The sequence below is a fragment of the Bubalus bubalis genome, chromosome 7 (genome assembly GCF_019923935.1).
Source record: "Bubalus bubalis isolate 160015118507 breed Murrah chromosome 7, NDDB_SH_1, whole genome shotgun sequence".
Classification (NCBI taxonomy): domain Eukaryota; kingdom Metazoa; phylum Chordata; class Mammalia; order Artiodactyla; family Bovidae; genus Bubalus; species Bubalus bubalis.
Genome location: NC_059163.1, coordinates 15,895,954 through 15,910,857, shown reverse-complemented (window position 1 = coordinate 15,910,857; position 14,904 = coordinate 15,895,954). Strand labels below are relative to the sequence as shown.

Below are 14,904 nucleotides of genomic sequence, written 5' to 3'. Positions count from 1 at the left end.
AAAAGTAAAATTTGTCTAAGTTCTTGATAGCTTGCTTACCATGATATTTTTTCTTGATTAGACTTAATATGTTTTTTTCTCAATCCACTTTTCACTTTTCTATATGGCAGACAATATGAAACACCCCTTGAAGGCAACTTAATTAATCAAGAGATCATGCTAAAACGGCAAGAAGAAGAAATGATGCAGCTGCAAGCCAGAATGGCCCTTAGACAGTCTCGGTTGAGCCTGTATCCAGGGGACACCATCAAAGCTTCCATGCTTGACATCACCAGGGATCCCTTAAGAGAAATAGCTCTAGAAACAGCCATGACCCAAAGAAAACTGAGAGTAAGTTGATTCTCAGGTTACTGCATCTAAACTTGGTCTCATAGGGAAAATGTTATGCAAAGTACTTTAAAAAATTGTATAATTCTGAAATCTCATATTTAAGTTTGCATTGATGTTAAATATCCTGTTGGTTGACATTAAAATATTTAGCTCTTTTCATGGTTTCATTTTTACAATAACATGAGATGGATTTACAATATCTTAACTGTATATTTTTAAAAATATATTTGTGATCCTTAAGTCAACTGGCTTTATTCAGTATTGTGGTGGATTACCTTTTAATATTTATTATCCCACAAACCAAGAAGATCAGAGATAGAGAGTTCAAGGTTGGTTCAGAAGCTCAAGAATTCTATCAAGTACATTCCATCTTTCTGCTCTGCCATTCTCATAATTTTGGCAGTAATTCTCTTTATAGTTAAAAGATGGCTGCATTAGCTCCAAGTATCATATCCTTGTATTACAGTATTCAAAGGTAAGAAAGAACAAATCTGTGGGAGAGTTTTCTTTTATGTGTTCAGTTGGTTTATTTTTCTTTCATCATATATCCTCTGTATTTTTAAAAACATAAGCTCAAAATGAACGTAGTCTTTTCTCATATAAAATGTCATGAACATTTTACAACTTTTATAATATTATTGTTAAGGGCTGTAAGGTACTCTATTATGTGAATTTACCATGTACCATAATTTATTTAATCATTTTCCAGATATTGGACATTTAAAATCCTTTTAATTTGTAGTTACTATGAACATCCTGATAGCTAAATCTTTGCAGATAGCTTCCTCCAAGTAGAACAGCCAAGTCAAAGGCAAATACCTTTTTAGATATTTTTATACCTTATCAAATTGCCCTTTAAAAATTTCAGTTTGTGTTTCCTCTGATCATGCCTGTTTCACCATTTTCTTACTGACTCTCATTGTGTCATTCTTTTTTTTTATCATCACCAATTTGATAGATGAAGCAATATCCTCATTGTACTGTTGCTTTATGAATAATTCTTCAAAAGCAAAGTAAATAATAGTAAAAGTGATAAAATCTAAAGTGATTTTTTTTTCTTTCTAGTCCCATGCTAAAAAAGTATATTATCCTATTACATTTTGGGTTTTGTTGCTTATTTCAAACAATCTTCTTAAAAGCAAATTTGTATACCCTGAAATTGACAGAATTCAAAATTTTCCTTCTAATTTTCTAAGAAGAAAAGTGTTGCATGGTGAAAATTATACTGAACTACAAATTAAGAGACTTGGATTCAATTTCTAATAATTTCATTTCTAATATGTCTTTATGCATATTTTTAAACCAGTTTGTGTCTCACTGTGCCAATTTTTAAAATGTGTAATTAAGTTGTAATTTATAAGACAGATTCCAGTTTTAAAGTTACTCGATTTCAATAAAATATAACTCAATTTATTTTAAGCCAAAAGGAAGAAATTCCATAAGACTTCATCAATTTATCATTGTAAATAATACATTTGTCAAAATTAAGCAGTAGTCAGGTTAGCATGGGTTTCCAATAATTAAAGGCACACATAAAGCAAAAGGGGCACATGTATATACACATCTTTTCCTAAATCATAGTTTCAGAGAATACAGAATTCTGTTACATTTAAGAGTCATAAATGATATTCTGTACCTTTATAGTATACCACTGTTAGGTGTCATCTCACTAAAGACTTGTGTTTCCTTTTAGGCAATGCTGTCTGGCTATTTTAAAAAAAAAAAAAAAAGGCATACTTTTTTCAACAGGCTACATCAGTGACTAAAGAATTTGAACTGCTGATCATTGAAGAACCACATAGTATTTTTTCTTAAAAAAAAAAAAAATTAACAGGAAGGGAAAATTCCCCAGCGGTCCAGTGATTGGGATTCCACACTTCAACTGCCGAGTGTGGCCAAATAAATAAAGGAGGAAGGATACATTTTTGAGGCTGAATAAAGAGTTCTAGTGCTCAGAGGACCGATTTCAAAATTGAATTAATATTCTTTTCTAAAACATAACTTTTTATTTTTTCTAGATTATTTTTGGTGTAGGCACATTTTAGTGTTCATACTCAGTTTCTTTAGTTGATTTGTATCAGATTCTGTCTTTAACATGGCAAACCATTGTCATTTCTTCTACTCTTTCTATTCCCATTTAAAATGTGTCCTGCTGGTTCCCTGAAAATTAACAAATGCTTAATGTTAAACTTTTACCTAAGTGGTATGGGTCACATGTTCGACACGCCATTGATTGGATAGAATTCCCACATCAAGTAACCAAATGAAGTGTACAGAGAAGATGCAAAGAAGAAACCAACAAAAATAAATCTCCATATATTTATGGCGTGCACAAGAGTGCACACACACACAAACACGTAGACCACCTGCCTTTGGCCTCAAGATTAGCCCTGTGTTCATTCTACTTTTCCCCCCCTTTGGATGTCATGTTTCAGTCTATTCTGAATCCTACTCCCCTGTTGAAGTCTAACTGTTTTAAGTTATCTTTTCAACCAATTCTTCTCTCCAGGCAGAAACCCCTGGATGTACAAGACATAAAGGGAAAGAGTAGATTGAAAAGCAGTAAATGCAGAGTGTGGACTCTGCTTCTCCTAGCTCCCAAGATACTATTTTCGTAGTAGAGGCAGCAGGGCAGAGCAGAGACCGTGACCCCTGTAATAAGCCTGCATACATGCTAAGTCACTCAGTCATGTCCGACTCTTTTGGGACCCATGCACTGTAGCCCACCAGTATCCTCTGTCCATGGGGTTTCTAGGCAAGAATACTGGAGTGGGTTGCTGTTTCCTTCTCCAGGGATAATATCCCTAATTGCCACTAATTAGAGTACAGGGTTGTGAGAACTTGGTTACAGGTGAATGTGTCTTTTGTAGTCACAAAGCAGATGTGGTCCACTAGAAGACTTGTTTTAGGACAAATTGAATATCACTCTCTGAAATAATAAGATTCTATTCAATTACTTTTCACATTAGCAATAGAAACCAAATCCTTATATGAACTTGATAACCCTATATTCAATAAATGAGACTGGTGTTTTTTTTGAGAGAGAGAGTTTGGGTCTACCTGGAGTCCAAAACATGAAAACCTTTATTTATGTAAAATGGTATAAAGCCAGGCTTTATATTTTACATCTCTGGTAGGATTCGAAGCTGATAAAATTAATATTTACAGTGTAAGGCACATTTCAGCCTTATTCCTTTTTTTTTTTTTGAAACAGATATTTTTACCTTATAAACATGGCAGAGTATTCAACATTGAAACAGAACAACAATGAAACTGGTTTTTAATTGCACTTCCAGTTTATACATTAAATATTATATCTTTGAGCCCACCAAATTTCTGATTGTCTGTTTTTAAAAAATGATTATAATTCTGCTGTACTTCTTTATCAAAAGTTATACATTTATTTCAGATCTCTAGTTCTACTATGATGACCTTACGTGTAGTTTGCTATTATTATTTGATTATTTATTATATTTTTATTTATTTTATTTATATTTTTAATTTATTATTATTTATATTACTATTATTATTACATTATTTTCCTTTCAAGGGAAGAGCTAGAATAAGTGATAATAACTATTGATTCCTCTTCTATGATTCACAGAATTTCTTTGGTCCAGAGTTTGTGAAAATGACAATTGAACCATTTATATCTTTGGATTTGCCACGGTCTATCCTTGTAAGTAATAAAACCACTTTGTCACTCTGAGAAAATAATTTTGGTAATGATTTTTAAGGAGTTAAAATTCTTATCATGGTTACATTGGTAACTGCCATTCATTTTTTTCAATTGTAGACCAAGAAAGGGAAGAGTGAAGATAACCGAAGAAAAGTTAACATAATGCTTCTGAGTGGACAGAGACTGGAACTGACTTGTGATACCAAAACAATATGTAAAGATGTGTTTGATATGGTTGTGGCCCATATTGGCTTAGTGGAACATCATTTGTTTGCCTTAGCTACTCTCAAAGGTACCAAGACATTTTAAACTCAGGGTAGAGTGTGGAAACCTGGCATCAGTGACCTCCTATACCTGTTCTACCTAACCTTCTTCTGGGAAATATTGGTGGTGGTTTAGTCACTAAGTCATGTCCAGCTGTCTGTGATCCCATGGACCAGTAGCTCACCAGACTTCTCTGTCCATGGGATTTCCTAGGCAAGAATACTGAAGTGAGTTGCCATTTCCTTCTCCAGAGGATCTTCCTGACCCAGGGATTGAACTCAGGTCTCATGCATTGCACACAGATTCTTTACCAACTGAGCCACCAGGGAAGCCCTTGGGAAAATTGAACTAAATGGATATGTCAGCATTGAGAAGTAGGAGTTAGGAGCTGTCTTTCTTTTCCTAACTCAGTGCATTGTCTTAATAGCTGTGTCTTTTTAGCATTCTCTGTACTCAGCCGTGAAGATTTGTCTCTGGCATTGTCTATATCAGTTCAGTTCAGTCGCTCAGTCGTGTCCGACTCTTTGCGACCCCATGAATCGCAGCACGCCAGGCCTCCCTGTCCATCACCATCTCCCGCAGTTCACTCAAACTCACGTCCATCGAGTCGGCGATGCCATCCAGCCATCTCACCCTCTGTCGTCCCCTGTTCCTCCTGCCCCCAATCCCTCCCAGCAACAGAGTCTTTTCCAATGAGTCAACTCTTTGCATGAGGTGGCCAAAGTACTGGAGTTTCAGCTTTAGCATCATTCCTTCCAAAGAAATCCTAGGGCTGATCTTCAGAATGGACTGCTTGGATCTCCTTATAATAGATTTTAATTGTTATATTTTGGGGATCATTATTTACCCATATATGTACTTTAGAAATCAGTATCTGTTTGAATATATAGCGAGACCCTATTTCCAAATCTCCATGTGAACTCCTTCAGCTTCAGGTCAGTTCAGTCGTGTCCAACTCTTTGCGACCCCATGAACTGCGGCATCCAGACCTCACTGTCCACCAACTCCCAGAGTCTTCCCAAACTCATATCCATCGAGTCGGTGATGCCATCCAACCATCTTATCTCTGTTGTCCCCTTCTCCTCCTGCCCTCAATCTTTCCCAGCATCAGGGTCCTTTCAAATAAGTCAGCTCTTCACATCAGGTGGCCAAAGTATTGGAGTTTCAGCTTCAACATCAGTCCTTCCAATGAACACCCAGGACTGATCTCCTTTAGGATGGACTGGTTGGATCTCCTTGCAGTCCAAGGGACTCTCAAGAGTCTTCTCCAACACCACAGTTCAAAAGCATCAATTCTTCAGCACTCAGCTTTCTTTATAGTCCAACTCCCACATCCATTCATGACTACTGGAAAAACCATAGCCTTAACTAGACGGACCTTTGTTGGCAAAGTAATGTCTCTGCTTTTTAATATGCTGTCTAGGTTGGTCATAACTTTGCTTCCAAGGAGTAAGTGTCTTTTAATTTCATGACTGTTGTCACCATCTGCAGTGATTTTGGAGCCCGAAAAATAAAGTCAGCCACTGTCTGCACTGTTTCCCCATCTATTTGCCATAAAGTGATGAGACTCGATGCCATGATCTTAGTTTTCTGAATGTTGAGCTTTAAGCCAACTTTTTCACTCTCCTCTTTCCCTTTCTCAAGAGGCTCTTTAGTTCTTCACTTTCTGCCATAAGGGTGGTTTCATCTGCCTATCTGAGGTTATTGATATTTCTCCCAGCAATCTTGATTCCAGCCTGTGCTTCCTCCAGCCCAGTTTCTCATGATGTACTCTGCATATAAATTAAATAAGCAGGGTGACAATATAAAGCCTCGAGGTACTCCTTTTCCTTTTTGGAACCCATCTGTTGTTCCATGTCCAGTTCTAACTGTTGCTTCCTGACCTGCATACAGGTTTGTCAAGAGGCAGGTCAGGTGGTCTGGTATTCCCATCTCTTTCAGAATTTTCCACAGTTTAGTGATCCACAAGATCAAAGGCTTTGGCATAGTCAATAAAGCAGAAATAGATGTTTTTCTGGAACTCTTGCTTTCTCCATGATCCAGCGGATGTTGGCAATTTGATCTCTGGTTCCTCTGCCTTTTCTAAAACCAGCTTGAACATCTGGAAGTTCACGGTTCACATCTTGCTGAAGCCTGGCTTGGAGTATTTTAAGCATTACTTAACTAGCGTGTGAGATGAGTACAATTGTGCAGTAGTTTGAGCATTATTTGGCATTGCCTTTCTTTGGGATTGGAATGACAACTGACCTTTTCCAGTCCTGTGGCCACTGCTGAGTTTTCCAAATTTGCTGGCATATTAAGTGCAGCACTTTCACAGCATCATCTTTTAGGATTTGAAATAGCTCAACTGGAATTCCATCACCTCCACTAGCTTTGTTCGTAGTGATGCTTCCTAAGGCCCACTTGACTTCACATTCCAGGATGTCTGGCTCTAGGTGAGTGATTACACCATTGTGATTATCTGGGTCATGAAGATCTTTTTTGTATAGTTCTTCTGTGTATTCTTGCCACTCTTCTTAACATCTTCTGCTTCTGTTAGGTCCCTACCATTTCTGTCCTTTATTGAGCCCATTTTTGCATTTTCTTGAAGAGATCTTTAGTCTTTTCCATTCTGTTGTTTTCCTCTATTTCTTTGCATTGATCGCTGAGGAAGGCTTTGTTATCTCTCCTTGCTATTCTTTGGAACTCTGCATTCAAATGGGAATATCTTTCCTTTTCTCCTTTGCTTTTCACTTCTCTTCTTTTTACAGCTATTTGTAAGGCCTTCTCAGACAGCCATTTTGCTTTTTTGCATTTCTTTTTCTTAGGGATGGTCTTGATTCCTGTTCCCTGTACAATGTCACGAACCTCCATCCATAGTTCATCAGGCACTCTGTTTATCAGATCTAGTCCCTTAAATCTATTTCTCACTTCCACTGTATAGTCATAAGGCATTTGATTTAGGGCATACATGAATGGTCTAGTGGTCTTCTCCACTTTCTTCAATTTAAGTCTGAATTTGGCAATAAGGAGTTCATGATCCGAGCCACAGTCAGCTCCCAGTCTTGTTTTTGCTGACTGTATAGAGCTTCTCCATCTTTGGCTGCAAAGAATATAATCAATCTGATTTCAGTGTCGACCATCTGGTGATGTCCATGTGTAGAGTCTTCTCTTGTGTTGTTGGAAGAGGGTGTTTGCTATGACCAGTGCATTCTCTTGGCAGAACTCTATTAGCCTTTGCCCTGCTTCATTCCGTATTCCAAGGCCAAATTTGCCTGTTTCTCCAGGTGTTTCTTGACTTACTACTTTTGCATTCTAATCCCCTATAATGAAAAGGACATCTTTTTTGGGTGTTACCTCTAGAAGGTCTTGTGAGTCTTCATAGAACTGTTCAACTTCAGCTTCTTCAGCATTACTGGTCGAGGCATAGACTTGGATTACCGTGATATTGAATGGTTTGCCTTGAAAACAAACAGAGATCAATCTGTCGTTTTTGTGATTGCAGCCAAGTACTGCATTTCGGACTCTCTTGTTGACCATGATGGCTACTCCCTTTCTTCTAAGGGATTCCTGCCCACAGTAGTAGATATAATGGTCATCTGAGTTAAATTCACCCATTCCAGTCCATCTTAGTTCACTGATTCCTAGAATGTCGACATTCACTCTTGCCATCTCCTGTTTGACCACTTCCAATTTGCCTTGATTCATGGACCTAACATTCCAGGTTCCTATGCAATATTGCTCTTTACAGCATCGAACCCTGCTTCCATCACCAGTCCCATTCACAAGTGGGTATGTTTTTGCTTTGGCTCCATACACACAATGCCTTTTTTTTTTTTTTAACACAAATTTAAGTATTTGTTAGAAATAGAAAATTTATTCACAAAGACAGTATTAAAATTTTTTGTTATTATTACAGAATTTCAGACATGGAGAAACATTTTCAAGAATAGTCAAAAAAATTCCCCAGTACTCTTTATTCAGATTCCACCAGTGTTAATAATTTATTACATTTGCTTTTTCACTGCTCTCACTCTTGCTGTCTGTGGAGACAGTGTCTTTCTTAAATGTTATCATTTGATGACTGAAGCTAAGTCTTTTCACATTTTTTAAACATTACGTCTGCTAACCTTTGACATTCACAACCACTGTGGTCTCAGAACACAGATTCGGTAGAAGCTGCTGCTATTTATCAGTTAGAATTGCCATAGCAATAAGAAACCCTTTGGAATCGGGTTTTACTGAATATTTCTTTAATAAGTTACTATATTTATAGATTGCTTTTCAATACTTAAGATTCCTGTTTACCTCAAAATAAAAAGCTTGACAACAAAGTACAATAAATTACAATTGAAGGATCAAATCATCCTGAACCCCTTTAAGATCAGGATAACACTGTCTTCTTCATACAAGAAATATTTTCAACTTAGTTTATTGAATTCTTGTTTCTTAAAAGCAATAATTGATTTTGTAAATCAAATATTTGATTTGATTTCGTCCAATAAATATTCAGTTAGTGTGTACTGATGTTCTCTCACTTTACTGATTACAATGTTAGACTAATCATGTAATCAGTGCCCACTCACTCAGTTGAGTCCAACTTTCTGCAGCTCCGTGGACTATTAACCGCCAGGCTCCTCTGTCCCTGGAGTTTTCCAGGCAAGAATAGTGGAGTGGGTTGCCATTTCCTACTCCAGGGAATCTTCCCCACCCAGGGTTCGAATCCACGTCTCTTGCATCTCCTGCATTGGCAGGCAGATTCTTGACCACTAGTGCCGCCTGGGAAGCACATAAACATGTAATGCTATCTATATAAAAATATTCAATTAGTTAGAATTTTTATTTAAATTGTACCTAACTTCTTAAACATTCTGGATAAGTCAGATTTTACTGACTAATCTTTTATTTGGAGAGAGTCAAACTACATGATATGATAGCTAAAGATAAAATGATGGTTATTGTTCCTTCTCGGTTTCAATGGTAGTTCAAGTATAACAGATACTAGCTAACATTTATTGAATGCTTACCACCTGCCACATGCTTTAAACTACCAAGTGTTTTATATCCATTATGTCTTTTGATCTCTACAAAAACCCTAAAAAGCAGAAATTAGCACTATTCTGATTTTACAGACAAGAACACTGATATCTGGATAGGTTACATAATTTACTCAGTATCTCACAGGTAGTAAATGATGTGGCCAGGAGTTGAATCCAAGTCTCTCTGTCTTCAGAGGCCTCATTTATGAAAGACTGAGTCATATTGCCGGTCATCCATATGCAGTGTATCAGAATTCCCTGCCACACTTCTTAACAATCCTGTTAATAGTGTGAAACTGTTTTGTGCAAGTCTGACCACAAAATGAAGAAATTAAAAGACAACATGAAAGTATTTTTATTTTATCTGAGTATTTCTCATTCTGTTCTAGATAATGAATATTTCTTTGTTGATTCTGATCTAAAATTAACCAAAGTAGCCCCAGAGGGATGGAAAGAAGAACCAAAGAAAAAGAGCAAAGCCTCCATTAACTTTACTTTGTTTTTCCGAATTAAATTTTTCATGGATGATGTTAGTCTGATACAGTGAGTACACAAGAGTTTCTCTGTTTCTCTTTTGGCCCCTGGTTTTTTGACCCTTGAGTTTACTGATACTGAATTATTTGCTTCTGACCAATGATAAAGTCTTCTTTATCATAAAAGAAATGTTTCTTTCCACATTATTTATTCATTTCTCATGCTTAATCATAAGCCATGTTGGCAACTAAACTTATATGCCAATTTAAAAAGTCACCCAGGCTTCAAGATCAATAGCCTGGATGTTTTGTGTGTGTGTTTATTTTCCCAGACACACTCTGACCTGTCATCAGTATTATCTTCAGCTGCGAAAAGACATCTTGGAGGAGAGGATACACTGTGATGATGAGACTTCTTTATTACTAGCATCCTTGGCTCTCCAAGCTGAGTATGGGGATTATCAACCGGAGGTATGATTTATTTTTTTCTGTGGGACAAGTATTTTGCATTGTTCTTATCCTGAGCATGGTTAAAGACCGAACCTGGTTGAGTGTTGACAGTTTAGATCCGGAGATTTTTGAGGCTAGTTCAGTGCCTCAGAATGACAAAGTTCCCCATGTATATTGCTTATTTAAAATCATGTAGTGTGGGATTTTTTCTTTCTTTCTTTCCTTCCTTCTTTCTTTTTAAAATTATCCTGTTTCAGAGTTTTGGGATATCTAGCACTTACCTTCCTAGCTCCCTATTTCTAACTCACAGATACTAGACATAAGGGTTTCCAGCCAAATCTGGATCAAAGGGGTCTTCCGCCTCGCCCATGGATCCCTGTGGCTGAGAACCTAGCCGAGCTCTCTCTATGGGAACACATATTCAAGGCCAAGTGTTCCTGAATATACACGGACCTGAGAGGAAGCAGGAAATTGGAAGAGACTGTGCCACTCAAGTAGCACCCTTCACAACAGTAGCCCTTAACTTTAGTGACATTTGGTTTACATTTGGTCTGAGACTGTCAGTCTTTCCTCAAGCTTACCAATCAGTTCAGTCTTTCTATTCTGCCTCACTGAATAAAAGAGAAAGACTAACTGTACTTTTTCTAAAACTCACTCCTCAGAGAGAAGAGTGAATAGGAATACCTGATCTCTTGATTGAGGCAAGAACTTTAAGACTGGAGGAAGAGAGAAACAGACTTTCTTACCAAATCACTCTCCTTTCTAGGTTCATGGTGTGTCATATTTTAGACTGGAACATTACTTGCCTCCAAGAGTGATGGAGAAACTTGATTTGTCCTATATTAAAGAAGAACTACCCAAATTGCACAATACCTACATGGGAGCTTCTGAAAAAGAGACAGAGTTAGAATTTTTAAAGGTAAGCCCGCCAGATTACAAAGGATAAACTGTATTTTTCCAAAGTAAACAAGAAATGTTGGAGGCCATATATCTAAAAACTCAGGTGCCAATAACTGAGCCTGTGTGCTTCATCTCCTCTTATTTATTCCTGGCTAAAACCATAGTATTTTAATTCTCATTTTGTAAAAGAGGGAACTGAGGGTCAGAGAAGAGACATAGTGTTCCCAAAGTCAGCGGCTGGAATGTGGGTCACAACTGTGATTTGAACTCACGTCTGAGTAGGGATTATATTCTTTTATCCTTTTTTATACTCTCAAAATCAAGATATATATTTTAATATATAGTGAAACTATATGTAACTTTGTTATGTATTTTCCAAATCTCCTGTAAATGTGTTATCATACTTTCATAATTTAAAAAAGAAAAAAAAATCAAGATATGTTGTAAAGAATAAACAATTTTGTGACTGAATAAGAGGGGCAAGTTCAAACTAATTCTAGAGTTGTTTTGCTTTTTTAGGAAAAAAAAAGCTTAAGATTCAATTAAGTCTTCTAAAAAATAGTCTTTCCATTAATGCCAACTAATTCATGCAGGGGACTGGGGTTAGAAAAAGTCGTTTATATCTTTAATTCTGCCACTAGCTACCTATAAGACCTCAGATGCATGTGTGTGTGTGTTTGCTCAGTCGCTTCAGTCGTGTCCAACTCTTTGCAACCCTATGGACTGTAGCCTGCCAGGTTTCTCTGTCCATGGGACTCTCCAGGCAAGAATACTGGAGTGGGCTGCCAAGCCCTCCTCCAAAGGATCTTCCTGACCCAGGGATGGAGCCATCATCTCCTGCATTGCAGGTAGATTCTTTTACCACTGAGCCACAGAGGGCATCAGATGTATAATAGTGCATTTATGATTAGAAAAGATAGTGCTTCCAATATGAATAATAAATACATGATAACATTCTGTTGAGAAGAGAAACTTCAGAACATTCTTGTCTTACTGCTCCCCAGGATGTAGCAGTGTTCCTTAACCTTACTGCTCTGTAATAAGGGAGCCAGGTTTCCCAGCCCTACAAATACCTATGAAAGGGTTTCATTCACAGACTCACACCACATTTAATCTAGGATTCATGGTTTGTTTTGTTTAAGGTGAGTCTACTTTTAAAGACATTACATTATGTGCTTATTTTTTTCCCTCAGTTATTACATTTTTTACACTTGCAGGAAATAAATATCAAGTTATATCTTTGTCAACAAAGGTAGAAGACATTAGCACAGTGAAATGATTTTGCATGGGGATTTTCAGACAGTCTTTCATTTGAATTCTTGTTTCAGCCAGCTGGGTGAATGTGGACAATGTACTTAAAATCTCTGAGTTTCAGTTGTCCCTTTCTAAGTATTGTGCTCAGTGCATAGTAGGTTGCCCTTCTCCTTCTAATAATGTATCCTCTTCCTCCTTTTCTCTTTAGCTTGAGCATGCTTCTTCTAACATAAGAATTTTTTTAATCTCATTAATATACCCTTCCAAGGTTACCCTTCTGTTACATATCATATTGCCTTTGAAAAAATTTTTTTATGTAAATCTGCTTTATTGATGTATAATTTGCATATAGTAAAACTGACCACTTTTAAATGTTCGATTCAGCGAGTTTTGATGATACATGTACAATTGGGCATTTCCTAGCTGAGTGGTAGAAAACCCACCTGCCAATGCAGAAGACTCAGGTTCAATCCCTGGGTCAGGAAGATCCCCTGGAGAAGGAAATGGCAACCCACTCCAGTAATCTTGCCTGGAGAATCCCATGGACAGGGGAGTCTGGCGGGCTACATACAGTCCATGAGGTTGCAGAAGAGTTGGACATGACTTAGCGACTAAACTACAACAACATACAGTTGAGCAGCCACTCCACAATCATGATAAAGAGCATGGGTTAGCACACTGTGGCCTGCCTGTTTTGTAAGTAAAGCTTTATTGGAACTTGGCCAAACTTATTTGTTTCCATATGGTCTGTATCTGCTCTCACACTGCAACAGCAGAGTTAAGTATCTACAACAGATATCATATGACCCACAAAGCCTGAAATATCTGGCCTGTTAAATAAAAAATTTGCCAGCCCCCAACATAACACATTTCCAACACCAGAAAGTTCCTTCCTGTTGCTTTCTAGTCAGTCCCTTCCCCCACTCCTAAACTCTGGCGACTACTGATTTGTGTTCTATCACTATCATTTTTTCTTTTCTAGGATTTCATTGAAAGAATCATATATCACCTAGTCTTCTGTGTGCCTCTTTTTACTTAAAACAATACTTTTGAGGTTCATCTTTGGTGTGGCGTGTTTGGTGCTCAGTCACTTGTTTGTGTTTGACTCTCTTGCCCACCCCATGGACTGTAGCCCGCCAGGCTCCTCTGTCCATGGGATTCTCCAGGCACAGATACTGGAGTGGGTTGCCGTGCCCTCCTCTAGGGGTTCTTCCTGACCCAGAGATCAAGCCCAAGCCTCCTGCCTCTCCTGCACTGGCAGGCGGAGTCTTTACCACTAGCGCCACCACCCGTGGTGTGTATAGTAGTGTGCTTACTTGTGACTGAGTAGTTTTCTGTTGTACAGATTAGCAGCAATTTTTGTTTACTGTTTCTTTAGTTAAGGGATATAAAGCTGATGTCAATACTCATAGACTGATTTTTGCATGAACATATGTTTTTGTTTTTTTTTTCTCTCGAGTGAATACTTAACGTTAGGTTTGCTGGGATCTACAGTAAGTGTGTGTTTAACTTCTACAAAATTACCAAATTGTTCTCAAGTGGTTGTACAGTTTTGCACTACTGCCAGTAACGTATGGAATTTCCAGTTGCTCTGTACCCTGAATAGCACTTGGTATGTTTTTTTTTTCTTTTTAGCTATTTAAGTAGGTAAGTAGAGATATATGACTGTGGTTTTAATTTGTATTTCCCTAATTACAGTTATTTTCAGCATCGTTTTATGTATTTATTTATTGTTCATATATATTCTTTGTTGAAGTGTCTAATAAAATCTGTTGCCCTTTTTTTATCTGGATATGTGTTTTTTTGTTGAGAAGTATATGTTCTTTGTATGTTATAGATGCAGTTCCTTTATCAGATGTATATTCTACATATATATATTCCTGGTCTGTGACTTACCTTTGTTTTCTTATCAATGACTTTTGAAGAGCAAAAGCTTCTAATGTTAATGAAGTTTCAGTTTACCAATTTTTTATTCTATGGTTCCTACTTTTTATGCCCCATCTAAGAAATCTTTCTCTAATTAACAGCCATGAAGATCTTCTAAATTTTATGGTTTTTAGCTATAAATTATAATTATAAATTATAACTAAAATAGAAATTTTATTATATATTTAAGTCTCATCCTTTTGTGGGTAATTGTTATGTATTGGTAAAGCAAGGGTCAAGATTCATTTTCTTGGCATGTGAATTTCCAATTCCAGCAACATTTGTCTAGGAGGCTGTCCTTTCCATATTACACAACACTAATACAACTGCTGATTCTCTCCGCCACCTTTTGCCAAGGGCATTGCTATGTTGTGGTATTGTTCCAACAGGTCTGCCAAAGACTGACAGAATACGGAGTTCATTTTCACCGGGTGCACCCTGAGAAAAAGTCACAAACGGGAATACTGCTTGGAGTCTGTTCTAAAGGTGTCCTCGTGTTCGAGGTTCACAATGGAGTTCGCACACTGGTCCTTCGCTTTCCGTGGCGGGAAACCAAGAAGATTTCTTTTTCTGTATGTCCATTTTAACCTCTTTTGATTCTACATTTAAA

General features: G+C 37.3%; 1 protein-coding gene across 8 annotated transcripts in view; it reads left to right on the top strand.

The window, feature by feature from the left end:
- The window catches only part of PTPN13 (protein tyrosine phosphatase non-receptor type 13), a 224,768-nt gene that overhangs the window by 131,930 nt on the left and 77,934 nt on the right, over positions 1 to 14,904 (top strand). For all 8 annotated transcript variants that reach the window (XM_006055370.4, XM_025289753.3, XM_006055369.4 and 5 more), the window contains 7 exons: positions 111 to 330; positions 3,935 to 4,009; positions 4,127 to 4,301; positions 9,681 to 9,834; positions 10,097 to 10,235; positions 10,981 to 11,133; positions 14,684 to 14,866. In XM_006055370.4, coding sequence (XP_006055432.2) covers positions 111 to 330; positions 3,935 to 4,009; positions 4,127 to 4,301; positions 9,681 to 9,834; positions 10,097 to 10,235; positions 10,981 to 11,133; positions 14,684 to 14,866 — 1,099 coding nt within the window. The remainder of the gene's footprint in view (positions 1 to 110; positions 331 to 3,934; positions 4,010 to 4,126; positions 4,302 to 9,680; positions 9,835 to 10,096; positions 10,236 to 10,980; positions 11,134 to 14,683; positions 14,867 to 14,904) is intronic.